This window comes from Physeter macrocephalus, chromosome 2, assembly GCF_002837175.3.
Source record: "Physeter macrocephalus isolate SW-GA chromosome 2, ASM283717v5, whole genome shotgun sequence".
Classification (NCBI taxonomy): Eukaryota; Metazoa; Chordata; class Mammalia; order Artiodactyla; family Physeteridae; genus Physeter; species Physeter macrocephalus.
The window spans coordinates 120610005-120623834 of NC_041215.1; the positions used below are offsets into that span (position 1 = coordinate 120610005).

At 45.7% G+C, this 13830-nt stretch overlaps 1 protein-coding gene across 1 annotated transcript; it reads left to right on the forward strand.

Moving 5' to 3' along the window:
• The first annotated feature begins 914 nt into the window (after window positions 1-914).
• Window positions 915-6070, forward strand: RESP18 (regulated endocrine specific protein 18). The gene is made up of 6 exons (XM_007122426.1): window positions 915-1020; window positions 2684-2788; window positions 3834-3970; window positions 4196-4237; window positions 4360-4449; window positions 6020-6070. Exons 1-6 carry the CDS (start codon window positions 915-917, stop codon window positions 6068-6070), a joined length of 531 nt encoding a protein of 176 aa, XP_007122488.1.
• Window positions 6071-13830: the final 7760 nt, after the last annotated feature.

Sequence of the window (13830 nt, forward strand, 5' to 3'; positions counted from 1 at the left end):
CGCACGGGCTTCGTTGCTCCACGGCATGTGGGATCCTCCCGGACCAGGGCTCGAACCCATGTCCCCTGCATTAGCAGGCGGATTCCTAACCACTGCGCCACCAGGGAAGTCCCGTGACAAAATCTTAATAATTGTTACGTCTGGGTGGTAGGTATATTCATGTTTCATGTTTATTCATTTGGGTCTTCTCTTTTTTAACATTTGAAATTTTTCATAATAAAATTTGAAGCTTAGTGAAAACAAAGATATTGAAATGCCAGTCTAGGGCTTAGGAAGCTCACATATTAGCCTGTAACTAAACATGAGTGGAAGCAAGGGATCGGTTATTCAATAGTTACTTAGCTAGTTATTGCAGTAGCTCTATTAAAAAGAGTACAGTGGTTTGAACCTGGGCGACGGCAGTGGATGTGGAGGAGTAATGGATGTGCATATACTCAGCAGGTCAAACCCATGATTGCTGAAGGTTTTAAGGCGGGTAAGGGTGAAGTAAGCAGCAGGATAATAAAAATAGACTAGATTCATTGAGTGCCGACTATCCAGTCGCTGTTCATATTTAATCCTCGCCACAAACCTATGAGGCAGGTACAATTCGCACCCACGTTTTACATGCAATCCGTTTTTCCAGGCTTGGGATTGGGAGTAGAGGCGGTAGTCCTCGGGACGTGGTTTATGTAAAAAAGGAGTGGGCTCCTGGGAGTAAGGTGGGGTGGCCTGTGGGGAGGTAGGGAAGTAAGGGTTGGGTAGGCGTCCGCAGGGGCAGGGCCCGCCGGCCATTGGTCCAGCTGCCAAGGGAGCTTTGTGCAGATCCAGTCTCGCTAGCAGGTGGGAAGCGACAGCCCCGCTCAGTCCCTCCAGCAGCTGTCTCTACCTCATCAGCGACTTAGGTGGGGAGCCAGCGCCCCAAGCCCGGGAGGATGCAGCGCCCGCTGTGGCCTGGGGGCTTCCGGGGGCTCTGGCTGCTCCTCTGCTTCCTGCTGCTGAAGAGCCGTCCAGGGAGCGGCGGCGACGTTAGTGATCACGGTCAGGAGGAAACCTGGGGGGTGCGGGCAGGGCCAGAGAGCGATTCTGAAAGAAGTGGGTCCGGGGGCCTCAAGGTTAGGGACTTAGGAGGAAAGGAATCTGCCTGGGGGGTGAGAAGAGAAAAATGCGCAGAAAGAGGAGCAGGCTTGGCGTGAGGCTCGGTATACGGGGTATGGATTTAAGAGAAGCGGGCTCGGGAAGATTGGGGGTTCGGGAGAAGGACTGAAAAACACAGGGCCAGAGGGAAGTAAAAGCGGCCTGGGCGGCCGCCAGGCAACCAAGACGCGCTGAGGGGCCGGGGAAGAGATGCCCGTGGCTGAGGGATAGTCAGGGGACCAGGAGCTCTGGACAGTAGGAGCAGGGACCGCGGGTACCGGGCTCCGGAGAGAAGGCTGCGCCGAGGGATGAGCCAAGGCTCCCCTATAGGCCCCTGGAGCCTGGTGTTTGCGAGCCAATTTCCGGTAAGAACGGGAAGGCTAGGACGGGGTGCAAAAGGATGGAGGGGGAAAGGGTCCATCCTCTTCCTCCCCCTTCACTCTGCGCCAACCGGGTAGACCATCGCTGACACGTCCGGGCAGCCAGAGACCGACTGCGCAGACTCGACGATTCCAGCGCCCTGCGCTCGGGGCAGACGGCGCAAACTCCGAGCCTGATGGCAGCTCTCCTCGCCCGATTCTTGGGTTTAGAGGCCAATGCAGAGGACTCGCGAAAAACTGTAGGAGGAGACCTGGGGGCGGGGGGCGGGGCGCGGGGGGTGGGAGGGGACCGGCAAGACTTGTGAGGGTGACTCGCTCTCTTTACTGCCCAGAGCCGCCTCCACGCCAGGCTTAGGCCACCGCTCAGCACCACGGACAGCGCCAGGTGCCCTGTGGGTCGGACTGAGGGTGTCTGGGTCACCACTTTTCTATCAGTTCTGGGAGCGCTGCCTCAGAGAAGCTCTCTCCTTCCAGAAGCTATTTTCCTTCTCAATATTAGGTTCTGCTCCTTCCTAAAGCCAGGAAAATGATGTTAGGATCCATTTGACTGGGGAAGAGAATCCCCTTTTTATAATGACTCATGGTAGTTCAACTATAGGAAAACAAACAAACGAGAAACCCAGACTCCAACCCTACCCCATTTACCTGGAATGAGGAAAGTGTGTATAGCATCAGGAATTATCTCCATCCCCGTCCTTCCCTTTTGCACAGTCGGGCAAACTGTGGCTTTCAGGACAAGGATCCAGACACTCAAACCCTATACATACCAATACTTTCTTCCTCGAAGGATTCCAGGCGTCCTCTCCAATCCCCTCCAGGCTTCAAAGCCTTCCCTGAATGCAGTTCACCTGCTTTCCATGCCCTGCCTGTTCACCTGATTATCCATTCTATGTGTGTAGCTTTCTGAGTCTCTTCTTACCTCACCCTCCACAGGCTGCCTGTGGAGCTTGGGTCTTACCTGGAAGTTGGTACCAAAGGTGAATGAGGTGCAGGGGCTGAAGAACAGGGCAGGTGGTCATGGGGGAAGGAAAGATGAAAAGGAGGACTTGAAAGGAGGTGGGGGTCTGGTGAGGGGGACAGAGACCACTGAACCCAGGGGTGATAGTGGAAGGAAGCTGCTTTCCTTCAGCTGGGATTTGGAAGGCTTCTGGTCAAGCTCCTTTCTCACACCACTATTTTACCCTTAGATGGTCAGGGCCAAGTGGGAGTGGGGCACCTCTGGACCCTCCAAGGATTTACCACCCCAGTCTTCCAGCAGTTGCAAGTTGTACTCCAGCAGATTATGCCCCAAGGTGAGTAAGAGCTGGAGAAGAGAGGCTGAGGCTTGGTCAGATACAGGGGTATAGTGCGGGGCTTTTTGATCTGAGAACAGGCTTTCATCCCCAAATGTCTCTACTTGACACTTTCCTGTCATGCTTACCTCATGGAGAGTTGGGAGAGACCAAAATGGGGATGGAGCTAGAAGGGCAGGCTGTTTGCCCTTGAACACCCTCGAACGGCCCAGCAGAGGCTTCTAGAAGAAGCCCCTGGAAGAGGTCAGTATCTAACTCCTTGGGACTAGCCCCAACTCCAGGCACTATCTGAGTTTTTCCAGAGCCAGGAATCCTTAAGTTCTCAGCCAGGAGAATACACACACACACACACACACACACACACACACACACACACACACACACCCCTAAGCCTCTGAGTAGGAAGCAGAGCATATTGTATGACAAATAGAAGAGAGGAAGGAAAGGGAGTGGGGACTCCCTTGAAGACAGATGGCTGACCCTTCCTTAGAGCAGAGTTTCATGAACGGGAGAAGAGTCAGATAGGAAATCTGGCTTGAGTTCATGTTACTACTACCACTACTGATGTCTAATATGTGTAAAATGACTTAGAGTAGTGGTTCTCAAAGTGCATCACCAGGAGACTTGCTGGAAATGCTAATTCATGACCTTCACCCCAGACCTCCTGAATCAGAAACTCTAGGAGGGAGGAACAGCAATCTGTGTTTTAACAAGCCTTGCAGGAGAGTCTGATGTACTCTGAAGTTTGGGAATCACTGCCTTAGAGTTTTCTCAGCACTCTGTACATCCCTAATCTCATTTAATTTTCACAATAGCAACAAATGAGTCAGTAAAAAGAGTATAGTCCTAATCCTAACTGAATGTTTATTATATGCCAGGCGCTGTGCTAAGCAAATTTTATATGCCATTCTCATTTCATTCTCTCCACAAATGTGATCCTTTGGCTACTTGAGGGAGAGGGGGAGTGTTGACCTCACTCTGGTCTCTGGAGTGGGCCAGTCAGAGCATCCCAGGTATTAATTCACCACATCCTTTCAACCTGCAGGTTTGTTCTGGAAGGATGACATGACCCAGGATGTGATGACACAGAAGATGGGGCACATTGGCAAACTCCACCCCCAGGATCCATGTGTGAGGATCGGGCAGGCAGCCTTTCCCACCAAAACCACCGGGGTGAGGTGTGTGAGCCTATGGTCAGTCCATGCTGTCTGGTGGACAGAGAGAACAGGGAGGGAACGGGTATTAAAACTGCAGGTAAGAGCCGCCAGGAGCACTCTGAGAATGACTCAGAAGTCCTGTCTGGGATCTGCAGGAAACAGTTCCGTGAACCACTAGTGACATCTGCAAAGGGAGACGAGGGAGGTGCTACCAAGCCGAGGTCCCATTTGTCACCCCCAACTCTTCTAGGGGCAAAAGCAAGGGGAGAAACTTCGACTCCTATTCCGCAAGGTGAGACTCATGTGTCTTCTCAAGACTTTTAAAAGCCCTGACTTTGGGTCCCATCTCTTTCCCTCTGGGGCCCTGTCACCCTTTTCTGCCTCCTTCTTGACCCCTGGCTTCCCTCCTCACAGGGCCCAATGGTCAAGGTGAACAGGGATCAGTGCTTTACCTCCAAAGTGGTTTCGAAGGCCCTGAAACGAGAGGTGACCAACCCTGTCAAGGTGAGGGGCTCACTTTTTCTAGGGAAGTTGGAATCACCAAGGACATGTTTAAATGAGGGAGGAAGGTGTGAAGGAGGGGAATGGGTACTGGTGTGTGAACAGAGAAGCTGAAGAAAAGATCTTTCCCAGTTGAAGGGTATCCCCATTTTTCTGTCTCTCTCAAAGGTTGGGGGCCATGATGCAGGTGCTGGGAGCCTCTAAGGATGAAATGATCTATAGGATCATTCACAGGCACTGAGTTTACAAAGGCATAGAAAACTGCAGAGTTTTCAATGTTAAGTAAAAAGTCCTCCTTTTCTCCATGGACTCCCTTGTATATAGCAAGTGATAGCAAAGCTTCTTTGGATGAATGGGAGATGTAGCCCGGAGGCCTTCACATTCACCTCTTCCCCACCTTGCTCTACTCTGTGGCCTGGGCAAGTCAACTGGGCAAGGCTCAGAGTTATCGACCTAGGATGCTTGAACTCTTCAGAATCCAGATTGAAAACACCCATTTAGCACTCCCATTTATCTATAGATGAGACATTGGGGCCCAGGCTGGTCAAGCAACTTACTCAAGGCTGCATAGCAAGTTCATGGCAGAGCTAAGACTGGACCCAGGTCTCCGGATTCCCAACCGTTTCCCCTGCACAGTCCCTTGCCTTCCTCTCAGGGACTGCAGGGTGGGTTGTGCTGCCCCAAACATCAGACTCCTCCACCTTGACAAAAGTCCTTTTTTGAACTAAGACCTAAATTACAAGAAGGTGGCAACCAGTGGAAGATATGAAGGAAGGTCCTCCCAGGAAGAGAGCACTGCAATGACAAATGCCCTGACAGAAGGATACCATGGCAAGACTGAGGGAAAGTCAGTGGTAGAAGATTAGGTTGGAGAAGTAGGCTCGGGGTCGACCACACAGGGGCTCATAGGTCATGGTGAAAGTTTGGATTTTATTCCAAGGGTAGTGGCAAGGTAACTAGGAAATTTTAAGGACGGGGATGTAATAATGTGATATGATTTTAAAAGGTCACTCTAACGGTATCAGGGATGGATTGTGAGAAGAGCGAGAGTGAAAAGAGAGAGTCCTGTAAAGAGCCAATCATCCTGGTCCAGGAGAGACTGAAGTGGCTTGGACTGGGGTGGTGGCAGCGGAGCCGGCACCTCCAGCTAGCCATGTGCTCCATCCAGGGGCAGCCTGCACCTCTGGGGGCTTCTAGCCTCTCACGCTCTCCTAGGAAACCAGTTCCTACTCCCAAAAGATGGCAGCTGAGCTTCCTAAGCTTAGGTTGGTCACTGGGTCCACACACTCAGAGCTAAGTGACAGACCCACCTGTGAGAGACCAGTTGCTGCCGTGCCTTCATGAAAGCAAACAAGGTGCTGCCATTCTTCTCCAGCCTGAGCCCAAGGGAAAATCAGGGGATGAGAACTCTATGAATTCTGTGTGGGAGCAAAGGAGACAGGCACTCAGTCGATGGGTTGAGTCACTGTGAGCTGACTCAAATCAGGCTGTTATTGAAGCATTTGGGGGAGAGTAGGTGAGGGAGGGGCCACCTCTCCACATACTGATTCCAATCCTTTGTTTCTGGTTTTAGGGCTTCTTTGAGTCTCCCCCGACTGTGGGCCACAACCTTGTCGCTGATTGAGACCTAATGCAAAGCTGCTTTGCCCCAGTGCCCTCCCCATTGCCCTCTGGAGGGGCAGTTCCAGGATGACCAAAATCTGGATCATTAAAGTGACTTTGATGCAAACTCTCTGTGACTTGCCTTGCGGCAGGACGGGTCGGGTTTGGACCTGGCCACAGCCTTCAAAATGAGAGAGGTGGGACCAGAACAAGGGTTGCAGTGAGGAGACCACAGTTCTTCACTGCTGCCGGAGGCTGCTTCTGTCTTGTTTTCTTTCCAGTGACCATTCCTGAAGTGAGGAAAGCTAGGATGGGACCACAGCTGGAATGGCAGCCTTCTTTACACACATCCAGCTATGCTGTGTGGTCTAGTTGCCCATCCTTCCATGTCAGACAGGCCTGGACCCTGATGTTTTATGAGGGTCTCCCACCTCCAGTATTACAGCCCCTGCCAGGGCTCTCCCACTCTTTGTGCTCTCAAGAATCAACATAGAAGTGCTGTAATCAAAGTGTACACACATTAAATGTTTTGCTGACTCTTGCCAGTTTGCTCCTGGTAGCTTAAAATCTTACAAGGGAGGGAGTAATCTGATCACTGATGCTCAGCTCAGCCAAATACCAGAATGTCCTATTTGCAAAGCTTTATACTTCCCAAGGTACTCTCATACTCATACTCTCATACATCAGAGGTGTAAGCACGTGGGCAGATATCAAAATTTAGTTTCTCTAAAGAACTGGGACTTGGCCACACATCTCATCCATTTAAGCAACCCAGAGAAATTAAGTGACTAGTTCTTGATGGCACCGATTCTTGGTCATGCTGCTGTTTTTGCCCTCTCCCCCTCTATTCGCTGTGTTCAGGAATGTACCTAAACCCAACACTAGACCAGTCATATTCATTTGTACCTAGTTCTCATTAAATTGGGCAACCCCTGCTACTCAGCCACATTTCCCCCTCATTCATTCCCTCTTTCTTTCCAAGACAGAAAATGGAGAGAAGAAGATGAGCATTTTTAAAAGGAAGGTAAGTTTAGTTCTTATCACAGAGGGGCAGATTATATGATTTCAATCATATTATTTGATAGAAAATGGGAAGCCATTGAAGGTCTGTTGAGCAAGGGAGTGACACAATGAAAGCTGAGCTTAAGAAGAACAATCTCACGTTTCTGTAGAAGGATGGGTTAGGGAGTAGGAGAAAAGTGGCAACATTCTAGAAAGACTGTTGAAATAGTGCAGTGTGCCACACAAGGACCTGAACTTGAGTGAAAGAGGACATATAAGAGAGATATTTTGAAGGATGAATTAATAGGCCTTGGCAACTGTTAGCAGTTGAATCCTTTCCCCCCCCAAAATTCATAAGTTGAAGTCCTAATCTCCTGTACCTCAGAACATGACCTTACTTGGAAATAGGAGTGTTAACAGATGTAATTAGTTAATTTAAGATGAGGTCATTCGGACTTCCCTGGTGGTGCAGTGGTTAAGAATACACCTGCCAATGCAGGGGACACGGGTTCGAGCTCTGGTCCGGGAAGATCCCACATGCCGCGGAGCAACTAAGCCCGTGCATCACAACTACTGAGCCTGTGCTCTAGAGCCCGCGAGCCACAGCTACTGAGCCCTCGCGCCACAACTACTGAAGCCCACGTGCCTAGAGCCCGTGCTCCGCAATAAGAGAAGCCACCTCAATGAGAAGCGCGCACACAGCAACGAAGAGTAGCCCCCGCTCGCCGCTACTAGAGAAAGCCCGCGCGCAGCAACAAAGACCCAACGCAGCCAAAAGTAAATAAATAATTTTTTTAAAAAATAAGGTCATCCGGGTGGGCCCTAATCCAGTATGACTAGTATCCTTACAAAAAGGGGAAATTTGGAGACAGACACGCATAGAGGGGAGATGACATGAAGAGATACAGGGAGAAGATGGCCACCAACACCAAAGAGAGAGGCCTGGAACAGCTCCTTCTAGCCCAAGAAGGAACAAACCCTTATAACACATTGATTTTAGACTTCTAGCCTCCAGAACTGTGAGACAATACATTTCTATTGTTTAAGTTCCCCAGTTTGTGGTACTTTGTTACAGCAGCCCTAGGGAACTAATACAGGTGACTTTTGCTTTTGTTAGAGATGTTTTGCCTTAGTGAATAATGATGCTGCTCATGGAGCAGGGACATCTGGAGCATTGGTTGGGGAAGGAAAATGGATGTACTCTTTTTTTTTTAAATTTTATTTTTGGCTGCATTGGGACTTCGTTGCTGTGTGCGGGCTTTCTCTAGTTGCGGCGAGCAGGGGCTACTCTTCATTGTGGTGTGCAGGCTTCTCATTGCAGTGGCTTCTCTTGTTGTGGAGCATGGGCTCTAGGCATGCAGGCTTCTGTAGTTGTGGCATGTGGGCTCAGTGGTTGTGGCTCGTGGGCTCTAGAGCACAGGCTCAGTAGTTGTGGCACATGGGCTTAGTTGCTCCGTGACATGTGGGATCTTCCCAGACCAGGGCTTGAACCCGTGTCCCCTGAATTGGCAGGTGGATTCTTAACCACTGTTCCACCAGGGAAGTCCCTGGATGTACTCTTTTTTTTTTTTTCACACACACACACTGTATTTTATTTTTACAAGAGATAAATAAACTGACACCAAGCATTGTAAATGGATGACCACAACAAAAGCAACAATGACTGCAATTACCAAACATGAAACATACTCATACTATGTCATAATATTGACATTCAGTCCTGGATGTACTCTTGTTTTTTTTGTTTTTTTTTTGCGGTACGCGGGCCTCTCACCGTTGTGGCCTCTCCCGTTGCGGAGCACAGGCTCCGGAAGTGCAGGCTCAGCGGCCATGGCTCACGGGCCCAGCCGCTCCGCTGCATGTGGGATCTTCCCGGACCGGGGGCACGAATCCGTGTCCCCTGCATCGGCAGGCGGACTCTCAACCACTGCGCCACCAGGGAAGCCCCTGGATGTACTCTTAAATGTTAAAGCCAAAAGCCTATTCAAGGACATCACAACAGCAATTCTCTCCTACATCATTACTTTTCCCCTGCATGCCTGATTATTTTCATCAATATATAAGTATGCTGCAATATCTCCTAGATCTAATTTTTTTCTCAACTTCTGCTTCTGGTAATGGTGCACTACGTAATTCATACTATCTCTGCCTGCTGAAGACAGCTTGTCTTAGTCTGATTCCTCCCAAAATCAAAGCCTGAAGTAAGGGCTTGCATGGGGGTCGTGTAGATTGGGATTAGATTTCAAGATGAGGAGTGAGAGAATGGGAAGGGTGAAACAGAGGGCTTGGAAAGCTATCGAAGGGTGCATTAAGGAGTTACAGGCAACTGAGGTAAGTTCTTGTGGGGGCATCATGTACAATGCACCTCAGAACTGTCCTCTGAGACAGAGAAAAGGAAAGTATTTATCCTATGGGCCCATCCCCCACTGGATAAAGGATTGCACTACAGGATGCTAATTTCCTCATATATCCAGGTTTTTCATGCATGAGAATGTCTGAGCAGAGTCCCAAGGATATCTAATGCTGTGGTAGCAGAGAGGACCCAGGCCAAAAACAAAAGATCTGCAGTGCAGGTGAGGCAGGTGGTATCAGTTTACACCTGCATCTAGCTGGTGACTGCAGTAATGGCTAGAATTAAAAGGTAACCCAAGAGGATGCAAAATGGGACAATAAATGGTGTCTAATATACCTTAAAAGCTGGATGGAAAAGTATCCAAAATCTTCTTAAAAGCGTCAAGGAGCTAGCAAAAGAGTGAGGAGTAATTGACTCAGGTCAAGATGCAGGAAAGGAACAGAAACCAGAGGTGGTAAACCCAATGTTCACAGTTGCTTTAGACTGGGGAAATTTTCCATTTTAAGAAGCAGACAAAAAGCTGATTTAGACAGCCTATGGAGCTAGAGTAGTAGATGTCATGTCCAGGCCTGTGAAAGGAAGAATTCGAGTAAACTGCTCTCTGTTTTGGTCTGGGACCAAGAAGCAAACTCTAGAAATAAGGGGAAAATGGAAGTCAATCTACCCTTGCTCAGATCGCAGCATGTCCTTGTAACTCTATTAAGGTTATATCAGATTGCTAGTGCTTTTAGGCACCTGCAGAAGTAAATGAAAATCCTCTAAGACCTTAAATTATTTCTACAAAAAATTTTTCAAATACTATAGTCTGCACAATAGATAACAGAGACAGACCCATAGTGATCCAATGATTGCAAAGCAAAACAACTGTGCTTTACTATGTTCAATCATATAAAACCAAATTGTAATTTTTGACAAGGATCTAGAAACCACAGAAAGTAATATGGAAGACTTTTTTTAAAGAATCAAATAAGTCAAAATACATGAGGCGGGGCTTCCCTGGTGGCGCAGTGGTTGAGAGTCCGCCTGCTGATGCAGGGCACACGGGTTCGTGCCCCGTTCCGGGAAGATCCCACATGCCGCGGAGCTGCTAGGCCCGTGAGCCACGGCCGCTGAGCCTGCGCGTCCGGAGCCTGTGCTCCGCAACGGGAGAGGCCACAACAGTTCCAGAGCCTGTGCTCCGCAACGGGAAAGGCCACAACAGTGAGAGGCCCGCGTACCGGAAAAAAAAAAACATGAGGCAAAAACTGACAGAACTGAAAGGAAAAACAGAAAAATTCACTTGTATAATAGGAGACTTCAACACTCCTCTGTCAGAAATTGATAAATCAAGCAAGCAGAAGATCAATAAAGATACAGATGACCTGAGCAGAACAATCATTCTATTTGCTCTAGTTGACATTTAGAATATACCATCCAACAACAGCAAAATGCACATTCTTCTCAAGCTCACATGGAACATTCATCAAGATAGACCACCATAAAACACACCTTAACAAATTTAAAAAACTAGAAATCATACAGAATACATTCTTAGACCACAATGGAATTAAACTAGAAATCAATAACAAAAAGATAGCTGGAAAATCTCCAAATACCTGGAAAACAACACCTTTCTAAACAATCCATGGGCCAAAGAAGAAATCTCAAGAGATAAAGTATGCTGAAATAAACAAAAATTAAAATATAATTTATCTCAATTTGTGGCATGAAGTGAAAACAGTGTTTAGAAGGAAATTTATACAATGAATACATACATTAGAAAATAAGAATGATCTAAAATCAATAAACTAAGGTCACACTTTAGGAAACCAGAGAAAGAAGAGCAATTTAAGTTTGAACCAAGCAGAAGAAAACAAATAATTAAAATTAGAGAGAAATTTAAAAAATGAAAACAGGAAAATAATAAAGAGAAATCAATAAAACTCAAAACTGGTTCTTTGAAATGAAAAAGAATCAAATAGAAATTCTAAAACTTAAAAACGTAAGAACCAAAATTTTAAACTAATTGAATAGGTTTAATAACAGATTAGAGACAGCTGAAACAGAACTGGTGTACCAGAAGATACGTCACAAGAAACTTAACCCTTCCCTCCAAAAAATACAAAGAGGCAAAGGGTAGAAAATGCAGAAAAAGGGGTAAGAAATCGAGAGGATTCAGTGAGGAGGTCCACTATTCATTTTAATTGAAATCCCAGAAAGAGAAGAGAGAGAATAGGACATAAGCAATATTTTAAAAGATTGTGGCTGAAAATTTTCCAAAACTGTTGAAAGATATCGATCCACTGATTCAAGATTACCAACAAATCTCAAGCAAAATATTAAAAAACTAAAACTAAAAAAAATATATGATGAAACTGCAGGAAGACAAAGAAAAAATTCTTAAAAGTAGCTGTGAATGTGGTGGAGGAGGGGATTATTTTCAAAGGAGCAACATTTAGTCTAATAATTAAGTCCAAGACAGCAACAATAGAAGCCAGAAGAAAGAGAAATGACATCTTAAATGTGTTGAAAGAAAATAACTGTCATCCTAGAATTCTATAACTAGTAAAATTATCCTTCAAAAAGAAGGAGTTCCACTTCTCTCTGGGTTGTAGGAAACTCAAAAGATAAACACTCTCATTCTAACAACAAGAAAATAGCTGGTTTAACTACAGAATCATGTTTTCTTGAGCACATCAGAGGAAATGGTTGGGGGACACAATAAGCCTTCTAGGGTTCTGGAAATGTTCAATTCCTTGACCTGGGTTACATGGGTGTTCATTTTGTGATAATTTATTGAGCTGTTCATTTTTGTCCTATGCATTTTTCTGTTTTTTATATTTCGAAATTTACAAAGTTTTTAAAAAGGAAATAAATGGGGTGAAGTGATAAAGGTGGCGGGGGGAATTGTGGAAGGTGAGGAGAATACTTTCCAGAGTATATCTTATTATATAAGTTTGATTTTTAAACAGCGTAAATATTTTACATATTCTAAAATAAAAGTATATAAAAATAAAAGCAAATCCTAATATTGAACATAAACAAACTAACCAAATTATATATCAGATTAGTAAAAATGACTACACAAACAAAAGAATTATTTCAAATGACTTTAGAACACAATATTTTGATGGTATATCCCTAGGGATTATTAGGACAAAATAAACTACCCAAAGTCTTAAGTGTATTCACTGTTTTATTAGTAGCGTAATATCTATATTATTATTTGTAAATTATTGTATGCATATTGTAGGATTAAACATATAAATGGTTATGTTAATGTTATGGGAAACCAAATTTTTCAGTGTAATAAAGAGATACAAGTATAAAATTAAGAGTTCAGAAAAAATCACAGCTAAATTTTAATTGGAAATATCAGTGTGTGTGTGAGTGTGTGTGTATTTGTGAGGGTATCTTAATATCCTAGCTCTGTGCACTGAAAGGACCTAGAAGCAACATCAATCACCTCAGTAGCCATTATCACCCCTAGAACCCAGACTGTGGTATCTAAAGTCAGTTCTTACTAAAAGCTACCAAGTCTCTTTGGAGGAATGACTGCTTCCATGTCTAGGGCAAGGAATAAAAAAATTAACCCTGTACATGTTGGAATGATAGAAAGCAAGGGAGCTTTCAGTGGTTAATGGGACGTGTCAAAAGGAAATAAGAATGAGTTTAAAGGAGCTTTCACTTAATTACTTACTTCAGGACAATTTGAATATTACTGTGATTGACTGATACATACTGAATATATAAAAACCCATACTTCCATAGTAATTCGCAAAGAAAAAAAGTCATAACAAATATTTTTTAAAACTTAGGGACTTTCCTCATGGTGCAGTGGTTAAGAATCCACCTGCCAATCCAGGGGACATAGGTTCGAGCCTTGGTCTGGGAAGATCCCACATGCCGCAGAGCAACTAAGCCCATGTGCCACAACTACTGAGCCTGCACACTAGAGCCCACGAACCACAAATACTGAAGCCCGCTGCCTAGAGCCCGTGCTCCACAACAAGGGAAGCCACCGCAGTGAGAAGCCTGTGCACCACAACAAAGAGTAGCCCCCACTCGCCACAACTAGAGAAAGCCCACGCACAGCAACGAAGACCCAATGCAGCCAAAAATAAATAAATAAAATTTCTTAAAAAACAAAAAACCACAAAACTTATTTGCCACTCTTGGTGGTAACTATTACACCAACTCATTACTCTGCAAATTATAGTTAAAGAGAAGAAACTAAGAATGTATGCTACCTTTCCAGTCGGAATTGTATCTCAGGATATAACTAAGCCCAGTTGATGAGAGAATGCTCTTCTTTATGACATAATATCAGCTAACAAATGTTAAAGGAGTGATAGAACTAGAAAATCACCATTTTAGTCAAAGATCATCAATGAATGGCAAAACCACTAGGTGAAAAGTTGCTGGGGAACTACTTTATGATAGAGATC

Excerpts from the sequence above, each read along its gene's own strand:
- RESP18 (XM_007122426.1), top strand. The coding sequence starts at position 915 with ATGCAGCGCCCGCTGTGGCCTGGGGGCTTCCGGGGGCTCTGGCTGCTC. Across the intron at positions 2,789-3,833 it reads CCAGCAGATTATGCCCCAAG|GTTTGTTCTGGAAGGATGAC; the intron begins GTGAGTAAGAGC and ends TTCAACCTGCAG. Across the intron at positions 4,450-6,019 it reads AGGTGACCAACCCTGTCAAG|GGCTTCTTTGAGTCTCCCCC; the intron begins GTGAGGGGCTCA and ends TTCTGGTTTTAG.